General features: G+C 43.4%; 1 protein-coding gene across 2 annotated transcripts; it reads left to right on the plus strand.

Moving 5' to 3' along the window:
- The first annotated feature begins 5978 nt into the window (after positions 1–5978).
- LOC309971695 (protein-L-histidine N-pros-methyltransferase-like) lies at positions 5979–7293 on the plus strand. Of its 2 annotated transcripts, XM_082855010.1 has the most exons (2): positions 5979–6222; positions 6812–7012. In XM_082855010.1, exons 1-2 carry the CDS (start codon positions 6055–6057, stop codon positions 6875–6877), a joined length of 234 nt encoding a protein of 77 aa, XP_082711136.1. In that variant the 5' UTR covers positions 5979–6054; the 3' UTR covers positions 6878–7012. The 2 variants fall into 2 exon arrangements, with proteins under 2 accessions (XP_082711136.1, XP_082711135.1); XM_082855009.1 differs by having other exon boundaries at positions 5979–7293.
- The last annotated feature ends 7626 nt before the right edge of the window (positions 7294–14919 follow it).

Raw genomic sequence — 14919 nt, forward strand, 5'->3', positions numbered from 1 at the left:
AGCCTGGTTATGGATGACCCTTACTTGGGCTCATCCCCCTTTGACATGGGTTGCAACTGCTCAACCTTTAGGCCAAGAGAACCCTTTACAGCCGAGGCCTGAAAAAAAACAGTTGGTTAATAATGAACATTATGACTTATTATCTTGAGTAAAAAATTCCAGAACTTTTATTGTCAAAATTTCCTTTTGACTGATCTTTGTTCTTGGGGTTCTGATGTTCCATTTCTGCCCAATATAAAAGAACCAGTTTGAAAATAAAGGGTATTTGCATAGCCTCAAGGTATCTTTTGAAATAATCATTACTGTCTGGTGTTAATACACATTCACACACTCTCTGATATTCCTCACCCTTCTCCTCAGTGTGGGCCAGACTTGGTGACTCGTGTCTAATGACTAGAGTACAGAAAGGGAAAAACTGTAACTCTGCAGTGGAGGAACCTGGTGGACACAACCTGATACACTGATCAAGGTTAACATGGCCGGTGACAGGTCCTGTTGACAGGAGTGTCCACCCTCACATGATGCGATAAGCACACTTCCACTTCTGTGGCATTCTTCCCAAAAATCCATAATCCAGTCTCATCATGAGAAAACATCAAACCCAGATTGAGGGAAATTCTACAAAATGCCTACACAGTACTCTTCAAAAGGGCCAAGGTCATAAAAAACAAGGAAGGACTGACAAAATGTCAGATTGGAGAAGATATGACAACTGTACAGACGCAGTGTCCCAGATGGGATCCTGGACAGAAAGAGAACATTGGTGGAAAAAGTGGTGACATCAGAATAAAGTCTAGATGCAGCCACTATGGAGAACAGTGTGGAGGTTCCTTAAAAAAACTAAAAATAGAGCTACCATGTGACCCAGCCATCCCACTCCTGGGCATATACCCAGAGAAAACCATAATTCAAAAAGACACATGCACCCCAATGTTCACTGCAGTGCTATTTACAATAGCCAGGACATGGAAGCAACCTAAATGTCCATCAACAGAGGAATGGATAAAGAAGACGTGGTACATATATACAATGGAATATGACTCAGCCATAAAAAGAACAAAATTGGGTCATTTGTAGAGATGTCGATGGACCTAGAGACTGTCATACAAAGTGAAGTAACTCAGAAAGAGAAAAACAAATATTGTATATTAACGCATATCTGTGGAATCTAGAAAAATGGTATAGATGATTTTATTTGCAAAGAAGAAAAGAGAGACACAGACAGAGAACAAACGTATGGATACCAAGTGGGGGGGGGGAAGCAGGGAGGGGGGAATTGGGAGATTGGGATTGACATATATATACTATTGATACTATGTATAAAATAGATAACTAATGAGAACCTACTGTATAGCACAGGGAACTCTACTCAATTCTCTGTGGTGACCTAAATGAGAAGGAAATCCAAAAAAGAGGGGATATATGTATATATACAGCCGATTCATTTTGCTGTACAGTAGAAACTAACACAACATTGTAAAGCAACTATACTCCAATAAAAATTAATTAAAAAAAAAGAATAAAGTCTGTAATTTAGCCAGTAGTACCGTATTGCACCAATGTTAATTTCTTAGTTTTGGTAAGCGTACCATGGTTACATAAGATGATAACATCAGCAGAAGCTGAGTAAAGGTGTACAGGTATGCCCTGCACTGTCTTTGTGACTCTTCTGTAAATCCAAAATTATTTTTAAATTAAAAGGTTTTTTAAAAAAATAACCAATTTTTAAAGAAGCCTTGAATAAGAGAAAGGGTCCCTAAAATATTGTTTTATAGAGAGGTATTTATTTCAAGGAACACAATTAAATTCATGCTTTATCCAAATTTATGACCTGCATTTTAACAGGGCTAAGCAGTGTTTTGTTACACAGAAAGCCCATCTATGTCTTTCTCTGTGTAGCACTGTAAATTTGTGGTCTTTCACACCCATTCTAGAAGCATTAGTCTCTCCTCTGTCAAGGATCTTTATACTCTAAGCTGCAGAAGAAGCACTGAAGAAAAACCCACATTTTAAGGCAGGTTAGCTCCCAAGATCTAGCCCCTCAGCAATATGGAATAAAATTATTTTAAAAGGGTAGTTGAGACCAATTTTGCTCTGAAGGTTCAGCACAGCCCTAATTTCAAATGGGCCTTTAAAGAATCCTCTTTAAAGTTGTGTAAGACATTACAATTATATCACTCCTATCTCTATTATTATTAAAATACACCATTCTACACCAAGCCAACAGGCGCACATTGTAGGCTGAGGGTGGGGTGGAAAAGGTGATTGCTTTGACTTTATTTCTCAGAGCTATTCATAGACAAGGGCTGTGACGGAACAACTACTTTACTGCTCTACTTTCAATCAATGGTATATTGAGCAACTGTATTTGGCCATTCACTGTCTTAGGTACCAGGGATACCAAGATTAAAAAGATACAGTCCCTAGTACACTTACTTTGGCAAATGTTTGGAAATACCTAGTAAAGGTTCAACTGCATGTATATTCCACCCAGATGTCCTGCTGCCAGCTGCATATATCCTATTGCCAAAGCTGCATGTGTGCCAGAAGATAGGGGCAAGAAAGTTCATAGGAGCCTTCCTTCTGGGTTTTGAAATTATGAACAAGTCATCAATAATAGATTCAGTAAATAAAATATAATGTATTCATAAAAGGGAACTTATGCAACCGTGACGAAATGAATGAACCATGACAACACTTATCAACAGAATAGATCTCATAAGCATAATAATCAAGAAAGCAAGTCACAAATGGATACAAACTGAACAATTCCATTTATATAAAGTTCCAAAAGAGAGCCAATTAAACAATATATTGCCTAGGAATACATGCTTAGGTGGTGTTTTTTGTTTTTTTTTTTAACTACAAAGAAAAGCAAGTTATTAATTAACATCAAATTCAGGATACTAGGGGCTTCCCTGGTGGCGCAGTGGTTAAGAATCTGCCTGCCAGTGCAGGGGACACGGGTTCAATCCCTGGCCCAGGAAGATCCCACATGCTGCGGAGTGGCTGAGCCCGTGAGCCACAACTACTGAGCCTGTGCTCTAGAGCCCGTGCTCTGCAACAAGAGAGGCCACGACAGTGAGAAGCCTGTGCACCGCATGAAGAGTAGCCACTGCTTGCCTCAACTAGAGAAAGCCCATGCACAGCAATGAAGACCCAACACAGCCAAAAAAAAAAAAAGAATTAAAAAAAAAATTCAGGGTACTAGTTACTTACTGGGGGTGGCAGAGGCAGATTGAGACCAGAGAGGGATGCACAGGGGGTTTCTGGAGACTGTCCAAGTCCTATGTGTAAGGCCTGGGTGATAGCCACGTGGGTGTCTGATTATGTGGTAGATGTTCTTTACACTGCAGATATACATTTACAATACTCCTTGAATGCTACAGTTCATGAAAACATGTTTAAAATATGCTATGATGAAAGTTTAAAAATACTGTAATAATCCTAATGGCATGATGAGCTCCTTGTCTCATAGCACCTGTTAAAAATTAGGTATAATGTAGTGCCACCAGTGCTTTGATGTTTTTATATGAAGTCAAAAGGAGGGAGGAGTCAAGTCTGCCTGAGCAGTCAGGGAGGACTTCAGTCAGGGAGGAAGAGGTGACCCTTGAGCTGAGAATAGTTATCCAGACAGAGTATATTAAAACAGCCTAGGGGGCTTCCCTGATGGCGCAGTGGTTGAGAGTCTGCCTGCCGATGCAGGGGACGCGGGTTCGTGCCCCGGTCCGGGAAGATCCCACATGCTGCGGAGTGGCTGAGCCCGTGAGCCATGGCCGCTGAGCCTGCGCGTCCGCAGCCTGTGCTCCGCAATGGGAGAGGCCACAGCAGTGAGAGGCCCGCGTACCGCAAAAATAAAAATAATAAAAAAATAAAATAAAATTCAAACTACCCTTTGGAATATTATTGAAAGAGCTAACAGGTTTTATATGAAGGGAGCCTCAGGGGGGTTCAACTGGTGGGATTTCAAGACTAATATCTGGTCCTGGTTCTCTTGCCTAACCCCTTTTCTAGGTCCCAGAGCAGCCTTCCCACTTCTACTGATCTTCGGGCCATGTATTTTTAACCTCCTTGTTAAGTCTGTCTCTTCCAGAATACAAGTAAACCTCCAAATGGTAACACAACAAGAGTAGCGGCCAGTCAACACCTGCACAACACTTAAACGAGTCGTCATCACGGTCCATGGAGCACCCCCCCCCCCCCGCCACCAGGTATACCCTGACAGAGAGCAGGCAACGGGAACCCAGGGCCCTACGATGCCCCCGCCCAGCAGCAAGCAGCCAGAGAAAGATTGTCGCCCCTTCTCCTTACGAAAAGGGCTCCCGAACGCCTGAGAGGGAGCTAGGCAGACAGACAGACGTGAGCAAGGTATCCAATAAGGCCAAAGGATTATCATTGGGATAGGAACAGGCTCAGCCGGACTTTTAAACTGTTTTCACTGCCCAACAGCTCTCTCTTGAACTCACACAACAGATTGTCAACCTAGCAGCTCCAATTAACACTCTACAAGAACAAATCAATTCTTTAGCAGGAGTGGTTTTACGGACTAGGAGAGCTTTAGACTTACTAACAGCTAACCAAGGTGGGACCTGTGCAGTGTTAAAGGAGGATTGCTGTTTTCTTTGCTTATTTAAAGAGAGGGAGAAATGTGGTGCTCCAAGGAAAAAGAACAACATAAACACAAAGGGCCAACATCGCCAGAACAGAGAGTTACCGGACTCATCACTCTGTCACGCAGCAACCATTACATCTTTGAACCCTCCCAAGTAGCCTGCCCTGCTCCTTTCCCGTCCCATACAAGGAAGGGTATTCATCCTGTTCTTCCCCAACTCTGCACACTGGAAGTACGCATACCCTACCCCATCAGCAGATGACTCTCAAGTTCCTTCGTCCCCTGGCTATAAAAACAGACCAGTAACCCACGCTCGGGGTCAACTCTCCCTATCAGAAAGTCAGCAACCCTTCCCTTTAATAAATTCTTTCTTCTTTACAAAACAAACAAACAAACCACAGCATTATCCACTCCACGCCCGCAAAAAAGCCTGCTTTAAAATATCCACTGCTGGAAGCAACCTAAACGTCCATCAACAGAATGGATAAAGAAGATGCGGTACATCTATACAATGGAGCATTAGCCATAAAAAGGAACGAAATTGTGCAATCTGCAGAGACATGGACAGACCTAGAGACTGTCATACAGAGTGAAGTAAGTCAGAAAGAGAAAAACAAATATCGTATATTAACACATATATGTGGAATCCAGAAAAACGGTATAGACGAACCGCTCTGCAGGGCAGAAATAGAGACACAGATGTAGAGAACAAACGTATGGACACCAAGGGGGGAAAGCGGCAGGGGGTGGGTGGTGGCGTGATGAATTGGGAGATTGGGATTGACGTATATACACTGATGTGTATAAAGTGGAGGACTAATAAGAACCTGCTGTTTAAAAAAATAAAACAAACAAAAAAAAACACTGGGTAGCATCACTGAAGAACACTGACATGGGAGTGGGGGATTAACTCAGAGGAGGTCTTCCAAGCCAGCAGCAGTAAAACTTAAGGGGCAGGACTCTCCTGAAAGTCATCTGTTCTCAAAACTAAACAGCACACAGGGACAGAAACAGACCAGGAGTCGAGATTTCTCAGCCCACTACGAAAGTTTCAGAGCTCAAAAGTATTGATCAATAGAATCAAGGGACTTCCCAAAACTTGCTTTCTTCCGTCGTGGGGAGTAAAAGGAACGTCCAACTAGGATTTAAAAGATTGGGTTCAAATTCTTGTTCAACCCTCACTAGCTGTGTGTCTTCAAGCAAATAGCTAAACCTCTCTGAGAGGTAAATATGGTAATGGAAAATAAAATTTCTTTAAAAAGCACTAGACTTCAGGCCCGCTCCTCCCCATCCCCCGCTTCGGCCCTGAAGGGGCTGGATGGGCGAGTTGGGCGCGATGGCTCGATCCTGGGCGGCGGCGGCGGCGGCGGCTGGAGGCGGTGGCGCGTCCTCCTCCTTGCCCCGGCGCCGGCGGTGATCCGAGCGAGTGGCCGCGGCCCCCGATGAGACTGCTCGCGGGCTGGCTGTGTCTGAGCCTGGCGTCCGTGTGGCTGGCGCAGAGGATGTGGACCCTGCGGAGCCCGCTCACCCGCTCCCTGTACGTGAACATGACGAGCGGCCCCGGCGGGCCGGCGGCGGCCGCCGCGGGCGGCAGGAAGGAGAACCACCAGTGGTATGCGTGCAACAGAGAGAAATTATGTGAATCACTCCAGGCTGTCTTTGTTCAGAGTTACCTTGATCAAGGAACACAGATCTTCTTAAACAACAGCATTGAGAAATCGGGCTGGCTGTTTATCCAATTACATCACTCTTTTGTGTCATCTGTTTTTAGCCTGTTTATGTCTAGAACATCTATCAATGGGTTGCTAGGAAGAGGCTCAATGTTTGTCTTTTCACCAGATCAGTTTCAGAGACTGCTTAAAATTAATCCAGACTGGAAAACGCATAGACTTCTTGATTTAGGTGCTGGAGATGGAGAAGTCACAAAAATCATGAGCCCTCATTTTGAAGAAATTTACGCCACTGAGCTGTCTGAAACTATGATATGGCAGCTTCAGAAGAAGAAATACAGAGTACTTGGTATAAATGAATGGCAGAATACAGGGTTCCAGTATGATGTCATCAGCTGCTTGAATTTGCTGGACCGCTGTGATCAGCCCCTGACTTTGTTAAAAGATATCAGAAGTGTCTTGGAGCCAACTAGAGGCAGGGTCATCCTTGCTCTGGTCTTACCTTTTCATCCCTATGTGGAAAACGTAGGTGGCAAGTGGGATAAACCATCAGAAATTTTGGAAATCAAGGGACAGAATTGGGAAGAACAAGTGAATAGTCTGCCTGAAGTTTTCAGAAAAGCTGGTTTTGTTATCGAAGCTTTCACTAGACTGCCATACCTGTGTGAAGGTGACATGTATAATGACTACTACGTTCTGGATGACGCTGTCTTTGTTCTCAAACCAGTATAAACACGTGGAGCTTGAAATTTTCACAGTCCACCCCAAGAATGTATGCTCCGGAAGAGGGTCTGCGTTCTCAATTATGCGAAGGGAGGACCTTTGGGGACTGCCATTCTAAATATCATGTAGGAATTTTAAAAGCCAAAATACTAATTATTTCTTTGTAGTGTGTAAAAGGAATGTTTTTAAAAAACAAAAACCCAACTCTTTGAGGATTTTTATTAACTCTTTACTCAGTAATGCAGGTCACACTCCGATTATGGAAGATATTTTTTATACTTAATTGCAGTAGGGACTCATTCCCAGGCAAAGCAATAATCATGACTTCACATGGAACCAATAAATATGGATTGTTTTTAATAAAATGAAGACTGGCGGGCTTCCCTGGTGGCGCAGTGGTTGAGAGTCCGCCTGCTGATGCAGGGGACACGGGTTCGTGCCCCGGTCCGGGAAGATCCCACATGCTGTGGAGCAGCTGGGCCCGTGAGCCATGGCCGCTGAGCCTGTGCGTCCGGAGCTTGTGCTCCGCAGCGGGAGAGGCCACAACAGTGAGAGGCCCGCGTACCGGGAAAAAAAAAAAAATAATAAAATAAAATAAAATAAAATGAAGACTGGCAATAAAACTGTCCATCCAGTTGCAAATATTGGTTATAGGATATAGCCACTGATACTCTTTCATGTTTAGAAATTCTGTCATTATTCAAGAAAATGTTTTTAATCATGCTAATAAACTTTTTTGGAGATAAAAAAAAAAAAGCACTAGACTTCAGAAAACTGGTCCAAATCACTATGGCCAAGTCACAGCTGAGCCTTATGCAAATGAGCTTATAATGCCTATGTCACAGAGCTGCTGGCAGGGGGGGGTAACGGAGCAAAGGCTACGCCTCCACCACCCCTCCCCCCCCCCCCAGAAAAAAGAGGGAGTCAAACCAGGAGGTCCTTCAAAGTCCCTTCTTGACCAACGTTTAGTCGACGATCCTTTGGAGAAAAAGAGCTAATAAACCACCTGCTCGTGTCGAGTGCCTACCAGGTGATAAACAGCCCCAGTTTCATGGGGGAAGGGTGGGGGTGGAGGGACCCAAGCAGCCACACAGGGCCCTGCACTTAGAAGGGTTCACATGGGGGCTAAGGCTCTGATGTCACCGTCTTCAATTTCTTCATTTTTAAAAAAAATATTTATTTTTTATTTGGCTGTGCCGGGTCTTCATTGCAGCATGCAGGATCTTTTAGCTGTGGCATGTGGGATCTAGTTCCCTGACCTGGCATCAAACCCGGGCTCCCTGCATTGGGAACACAGAGTGTTAATCACTGGACCACCAGGGAAGTCCCAATTTCTTCATTTTTGAACAAGGAGCCCTGCATTTTCATTTTGCACTAAGTCCCGCAAATCATGTGGCAGGCCTGGTACCCGACACTGTGCTTAGCGTCCAGGACACGGCAGTAAAACAGACCAGCACCCTCGGGGGGCTCCAAGCAAGTATATTACTTGGGAAGCAAATCCTACATAAAAAACAGAACACTCAGGAAAGATATTCATGCCTGTTTTATTCCTTAGCCCAACGACAGATTGAAAGCTCTAAAGATTAAAGTGGTTACTTATCCTCAGGACAGGTCCTGGCTTGCTTGTACATGAAACACACACACCCCTGTAGACTCACCCAGCCATGCCCTTCTGAGGCGAGTTGTCTTCCTGGACACTTACAGCTCCCTGAGGCACGTCCATCTGGCCACGCCACGGACAGCTAAGTGCTTGAAGCAGTGGTTCTTAAAGCGTGGTTCCCAGCCCAGCAGTATCAGCATCACCTGGGAGCTTATTAGAGATGCAAATTCTCAGGCCCCATCCCAGACCTACTGAATCAAGCTCTGGGTGTGGGCCCAGCAATCTGGGTTTTAACGAGTCCTGCAGGTGATTCTGATGCATGGGCTAAAGTTTCAGAACCACTGGCCTAGATGATCAAATTTAATCACTTTATCACTTGGAAATATGTTTATTATCTTTCCAATCTTTTTTTTTTTTGGGCTGGGGAAGGTGTGTTGGGGGAATTGGTGGGGGGTCGGGCCTTCCCAGCATCTTCCTCCCACACACCACAAACAATCACCAGCAATTCCTGAAGATCCAGATCTCTCTGTGTGTTTCCCACAAATTTCAATTTAACTCACACACTCTGTTTTTGTCTGTTCATTCAAGACACAATGCAGCCCGGAGTCCCTAGTGAACAAACATCCCATCTGCACATGTCAAGTACCTGATTCATTTAGACTTATCCCAAGTGCTTAATGCCTGCAACAGAAGCCTCCGTGATACTCTTGATCTAAATAGCTGAGTTAATGCCCTGGGACAAAGGGGCCTGATGTTTGGGTGAGCGCCTATGGGCCTGACAGCCACAAAGAGAAGCTTGTTGAATGCATACATGAAAAGAGAAGAGATAGGAGGCAGAGACTCTGATCTTCATGACCCTCTGATTATTCTATCAGTTAGTTAAAGCATAAATCCATCCTCCAACCTAACAAAATACTATTTTACTTCCTTTTACTCCATATTTTATCTTTTACAGCCAACAAAACATAAAAACCTTACAAAGGTTATGTTCTCATCAATTTTTGCCCTAAAGACAATAAATTAAGTGGAGGCTACTGCAGCAGCAACAAAGACATCAGCCCGAAACTTTCTGGAACGACAATCTTCTCCTCCCACCATCGGAGTTCAGAGCTGCCAGTCAAAGACGTAGCCATTAAAATTAAATGTCAATGGTACTGCCATCCTATTTCTTTAACTAGTGTCTAGCCTTTACTCTTGTTTCTTAAAAATCTGCTCTGGAGGCCAACAAATAAAAAAGAATGTGAAAACATGAAAACTTAAATATTTGTCAGATATAAGAAAGAAAATCTACACTTTTCTGAATCAATTTTTTTTTTTTTTTTTTTTTGGCTGTGTTGGGTCTTCACTGCTGCATGCAGGCTTTCTCAAGTTGCGGCGAGCGGGGGCTATTCGTTGCGGTGCGCGGGCTTCTCATCGCGGTGGCTTCTCTTGTTGCGGAGCACGGGCTCTAGGCGCACAGGCTTCAGTAGTTGTGGCTCGCAGGCTCTAGAGCGCAGGCTCAGTAATTGTGGCGCACGGGCTTAGTTGTTACGCACGGCATGAGGGATCTTCCTGGACCAGGGCTCAAACCCGTGTCCCCTGCATTGGCAGGAGGGTTCTCAACCACTGCGCCACCAGGGAAGTCCCTCTGAATCACTCTGAGTCCAATATCTTCCAGTTCTCACTGTAATAAAGTCTCCAAAACCTCCCCAACACTAAACTCAAAATTTACTTTTCGTTTATATAAAAATCACTTAACCACTGTTTGTCCGAAGTTCCATTACATGAGGTAGTACCAAGCACTTAGAACAAGACCTGGCACATAGCAAGGGCTCAACAAGTATTAGTTCTCCTTCTTATTCATTGTTGCTGCTGCTGTAACTGTTACATGATGTGCTACTATGTGCTAAGTATATACAATGAAAAGCAAAACAGATGTGGCTCTCATGAAGCTCACGGGCTAGCAGCAGAGACAGACACCAAAAAAATAATCACACAAGTAAATGTAAGTCAAAAACTGTACAATTAAGATATAACCCATGGGGGATGGGAACTAAGAAAAGCCCAGAGTAGTTTTATCATTTTATGATTTTGAAACCTCTTGGATATATAATTTAGACCAAATCACAACCCTTCCCCAGATGTTTTCAAATCCTTTTGTATTACTATGCAAATTCCAAATGTAAACCAGCCAAAAAGATTTGTGAACAAATATTCGTATTTCATGACTATACCACTCAACATCAGTAACACTGCCCCAATTGTGTAGATCAGAACTTATTTTTTTTTTTTAATACTGTTAACATTTCCAAATACAGAAACTGGGATATCCCAAGAAACAAGCCTATGTTCAGATACAGTCAGTGAATCTTCCATGAATTTTCTCAGAACTTTATCAATTAAAATTAATTCACAGTTAAAGTTAAGGTTCACCTTTAAGTATGCAAACCACTTTCTTGAACCTTATGACTATTTCTAAATAATATAAATTACTTGATTTAAAATAATTTTTATTCCATTAACTTCTTTAACTATAAAATGCATTTTCTGGTGACTTCACTTAGAGGCAAGAGCAATAAAAACATACGTGACCACAGAACATAGAGGCCCATTCTTAAATAGGATCTGTTTCCCAAGGAGAACTGGGGAAATTCAGGAAGGCCCAGGGACTTCTCTACTGGACCAGACCCCGGGAAATGTGCTAGAGCTCGGGGGGGAACCCTGAGAGCATCCCCCTAACTTCTTTAGAGCTTGGCAGGAGGGCCTGGGCTCTGGGTCCAGGCCCTTCTGTCTGGATTCCAGCTCCATCTCTTCATGTTTTAATTTGGAGCAAATAGCTTAACCCTTCTCAGTTTCAGTCTCCTGCTCTATCAAATGGGTACCCACATCATAAGGAAGCGGTGGGATCAGGTGGGGGAATATGGAAACCCTTCTTAGCATAATGCTGAAACCAACTGAGTTCTCGTTAGCTACCGTTCAAGCCTCTCCAAACTGCCTCTTAACAAGACAAGATCCAAAGTCACAACTAAAATAAAATACAAACTGGGCCCCGCAGGTGCACTTTCTACTGCCCATGAACTCGCACTTGAACCTACCAGTCCTCACCTAGGATCCCCCTAGGGCCACCAGGGGAGCTGTCACCCCATGGGAGATGGCGGGTAGGTCCCAGGAAGCACACTTCTTCTGAGTCTTTAAAGACCTCTATGGCCTGACCTCCTGACACGTTCAGCCCTGGTCCACATCTCACAGGGCAGTTTATTACCAAAGTAGAGATTGCAGCTAAACCAATAGGTCAAACAGAACTTAGCCCTCCACAGTTACCTCATCTCGCACATTATCTATATGCACAGCAATCAATTCCTGCGTGCTAAGTACTTCAGTCTTTAGTAAGGCACCCAAGAAGGAAAAGTCTTTAGACTGTCATTCAAGACCCTTTCATCCATCCATTTAAAACACTTATTACCACATGCCATGCACCACACTCCGTGCTAGGCCCTAGATATACAAATGCCAAAGACTTAGTCCTTGTCACCAAGGCCTTCACAGTCTTGGAGGAGGAAGATGTTTGATAGATAATTTTAATATAATGTCAGTATAGTGGAAAAAGTCACACAAAGATGTCAAAATGTTTTTCCCATTAGGAATTTGGCCTGGGAAGCAAAATATTTAAGATGTGAATTTTTAAAAATGCTCTTCCAAAATGGCTACATTACCACCTTTGGTTAGCTAATTAATACACATCAACTGTAAAAGAACCATGAAATAGGGCTTCCCTGGTGGCGCAGTGGTTGAGAGTCCGCCTGCCGATGCAGGGGACACGGGTTCGTGCCCTGGTCCGAGAAGATCCCACATGCTGCGGAGCGGCTGGGCCCGTGAGCCATGGCCGCTGAGCCTGTGCGTCCGGAGCCTGTGCTCCGCAACGGGAGAGGCCCGCGTACCGCAAAAAAAAAAAAAAAAGAACCATGAAATAAAGATAAGCAAAAAGAAAAATATAAACTATAATCTTACTGTCTGGAATAACTACTGTTAACATTTAGATGGATGGCCTTCTGGGTTTTAAAATATGTATCTGAACAAGATACGAAATCATTTTATACAGAGTATGGTAACCTGGGTTTTTCACTTTTCAACAAACATCTATTAACATATTTCTGGAGTAGAAATGCTCCTCTAACTTATCATTTTAAGTGATTATATAGAATTCCATGATAGGTTCCATAATTTTTTTTACTATGCTCTACTGCCTGATAGTAGAGGATAGACCACTTCCAATTTTTTTTTTTTGGCTATAATAAACATTACAACATTCTTGTTCACACATCCTTTCAAACTAGCCCAATTATTTCTCCAGAATAACTTCCTAGGGATTTGAATTGTTGGATCAAAGGGGAAGCATATTTTTAAATATGACACAAATGAACCTATCTACGAAGCAAAAACAGACTCGCAGACATAGAGAACAGACTTGTGGTTGCCAAGGGGGAAGGGGACTGGGAGAGGGATGGAGCGGGAGTTTGGGCTTAGCAGATGCAAACTATTATATATAGAATAGATGGACAATAAGGTCCTACTGTATAGCACAGGGAACTATATTCAATATTGTGATAAAACCATAATGGAAAAGAATACGAAAAAGAATGTATATATGTATAACTGAGTCACTTTGCTGTACAGCAGAAATTAACACAACATTGTAAATCAACTCTACTTCAATAAAAAATAAAAATTTTAAAAAGCTAAGCATATTTTTAAGACGTTGACACCTATTACCAAATTGCCCTCCAGAAAAGCTGTACCATTAAAAGCCACCACTTCCCCATGTCTTCACCTTCATTTGATAGCATCACTCTTCCTACTCTCTGCATTTCATATTTTTAAGTTTTAATGTACCCACCTTAGCTAAAAATGTTGCTTACAAGAGCATCTTTTTCAGAGGTATCAATAGTTATGACATTTGCTGAAATTAGGCGGCCACAAGCTGCCGGCCATCCAAGTTTGGGTTTGGGGCCTCAGTGCTTCTGGAACTCCACTATGCATAGAAGTCACCTGGGGATCTTGTTGCAGGGCAGATTCCAAGTCAGTAGGTCTGGGGTAGAGACTGAGGTCTAACAAGCTCCAGGTGATGCCACGCAGCTGGTCTATGAACTACTCTTTGAGGAGCGAAGAGCACATTCTCTTATCTCAAGGTCCCTCCAGGTCCCTAAAAGACAACCCCATCTCCCCAGCAGCTTCCTCCTCAAAAGTGCCCTGAAATTATTCTACTACTGAAATTATTCTACCTGAAATAGGCCTGAAATTATTCTACCACTCACTCCTTGCATTGTCTTAAACAATTCACTAAGCTTCGAAGGGCTTCAGTTTACCCATCTGTGAAATGAAAAGCGTGGAGTACCTGGCCGCTAAGTTCCTTCCCATCTCCAATAGTGAAGGGAGGTCTCCCTGCGCAAATATCACTAGGTGCATCCTAGGACTATTTTGAATATCTTCTTCCCTTCACCCCACAGGACCACACTCGGAATGAGGGCAATAGAGGGGGTGACATTGCAGCAGCTGGTGACAGCCGCAGCCCAAGGAAAAAGCATCCCTGAAAGGGGACACTCTCCTCCGACTACCTCTCTCCTGGGAGTTCCCAGTCATAAGGATATACATCATTTTCTCTTCCCAAAAGGAACAGATTTAACAAGAACCTATGGCTAATTCGCCCATTAAAGGAACAAAGAGTGGAATGAGGGAGGAGACGGAGAGAGATATTGCATCTGTAAATAAATATCTTGCCAAAGAGCCTCAGAAGTCAGCTCTGGGCAAAGGGAGTCCAGCGTCTCCATAATATTTCACTTGTAGTGGCTACTCCCTTCTGTTCTGTTTTCCCTCTTGCTTTTCTGCAACACTAAAAGGTGGGCAGAGGCAGAATGTGATCCTCAGCGCCCGTGCTGGCAGGAGCAGTTGTCTAAAATGATGCCGGATCTATAGACATATTTTCTTCTTTGCCAATAATATGAAAATGCTGTCGTTCTTGTTCTGTAGGGACATGAAACATGTATTCTCCACCCTCGGAGGAGAGAGACAGTCATGCTCCCCAGTTCAATCAAGTTATCGAATATGACCATGAACCGTTGTCTCCTTCAATTCTCTGTTTTTGGAAAGAGTGAACCAGAAAGACTTCTTTTTAGTCATGGTACACTTTCTCCCTGCCTCTTCGCATTTACTGGCAGGGAGTTTAACATGTTCACGAAATTCTTTTTCTCACTTTCATTTCCTTTAAACAACTCCTAAGTATTTGACTCCTAAGTGAACTTTTCTTTTTTTTTTTTTTTTTGGTATGCGGGCCTCACTGC

Source organism: Leucopleurus acutus, assembly GCF_964270905.1.
Source record: "Leucopleurus acutus genome assembly, chromosome: 1".
Classification (NCBI taxonomy): domain Eukaryota; kingdom Metazoa; phylum Chordata; class Mammalia; order Artiodactyla; family Delphinidae; genus Leucopleurus; species Leucopleurus acutus.

Bases quoted from the DNA above. Each gene is read 5' to 3' on its own strand.
- LOC309971695 (XM_082855009.1), top strand. From the start codon at position 6,055: ATGAGACTGCTCGCGGGCTGGCTGTGTCTGAGCCTGGCGTCCGTGTGG.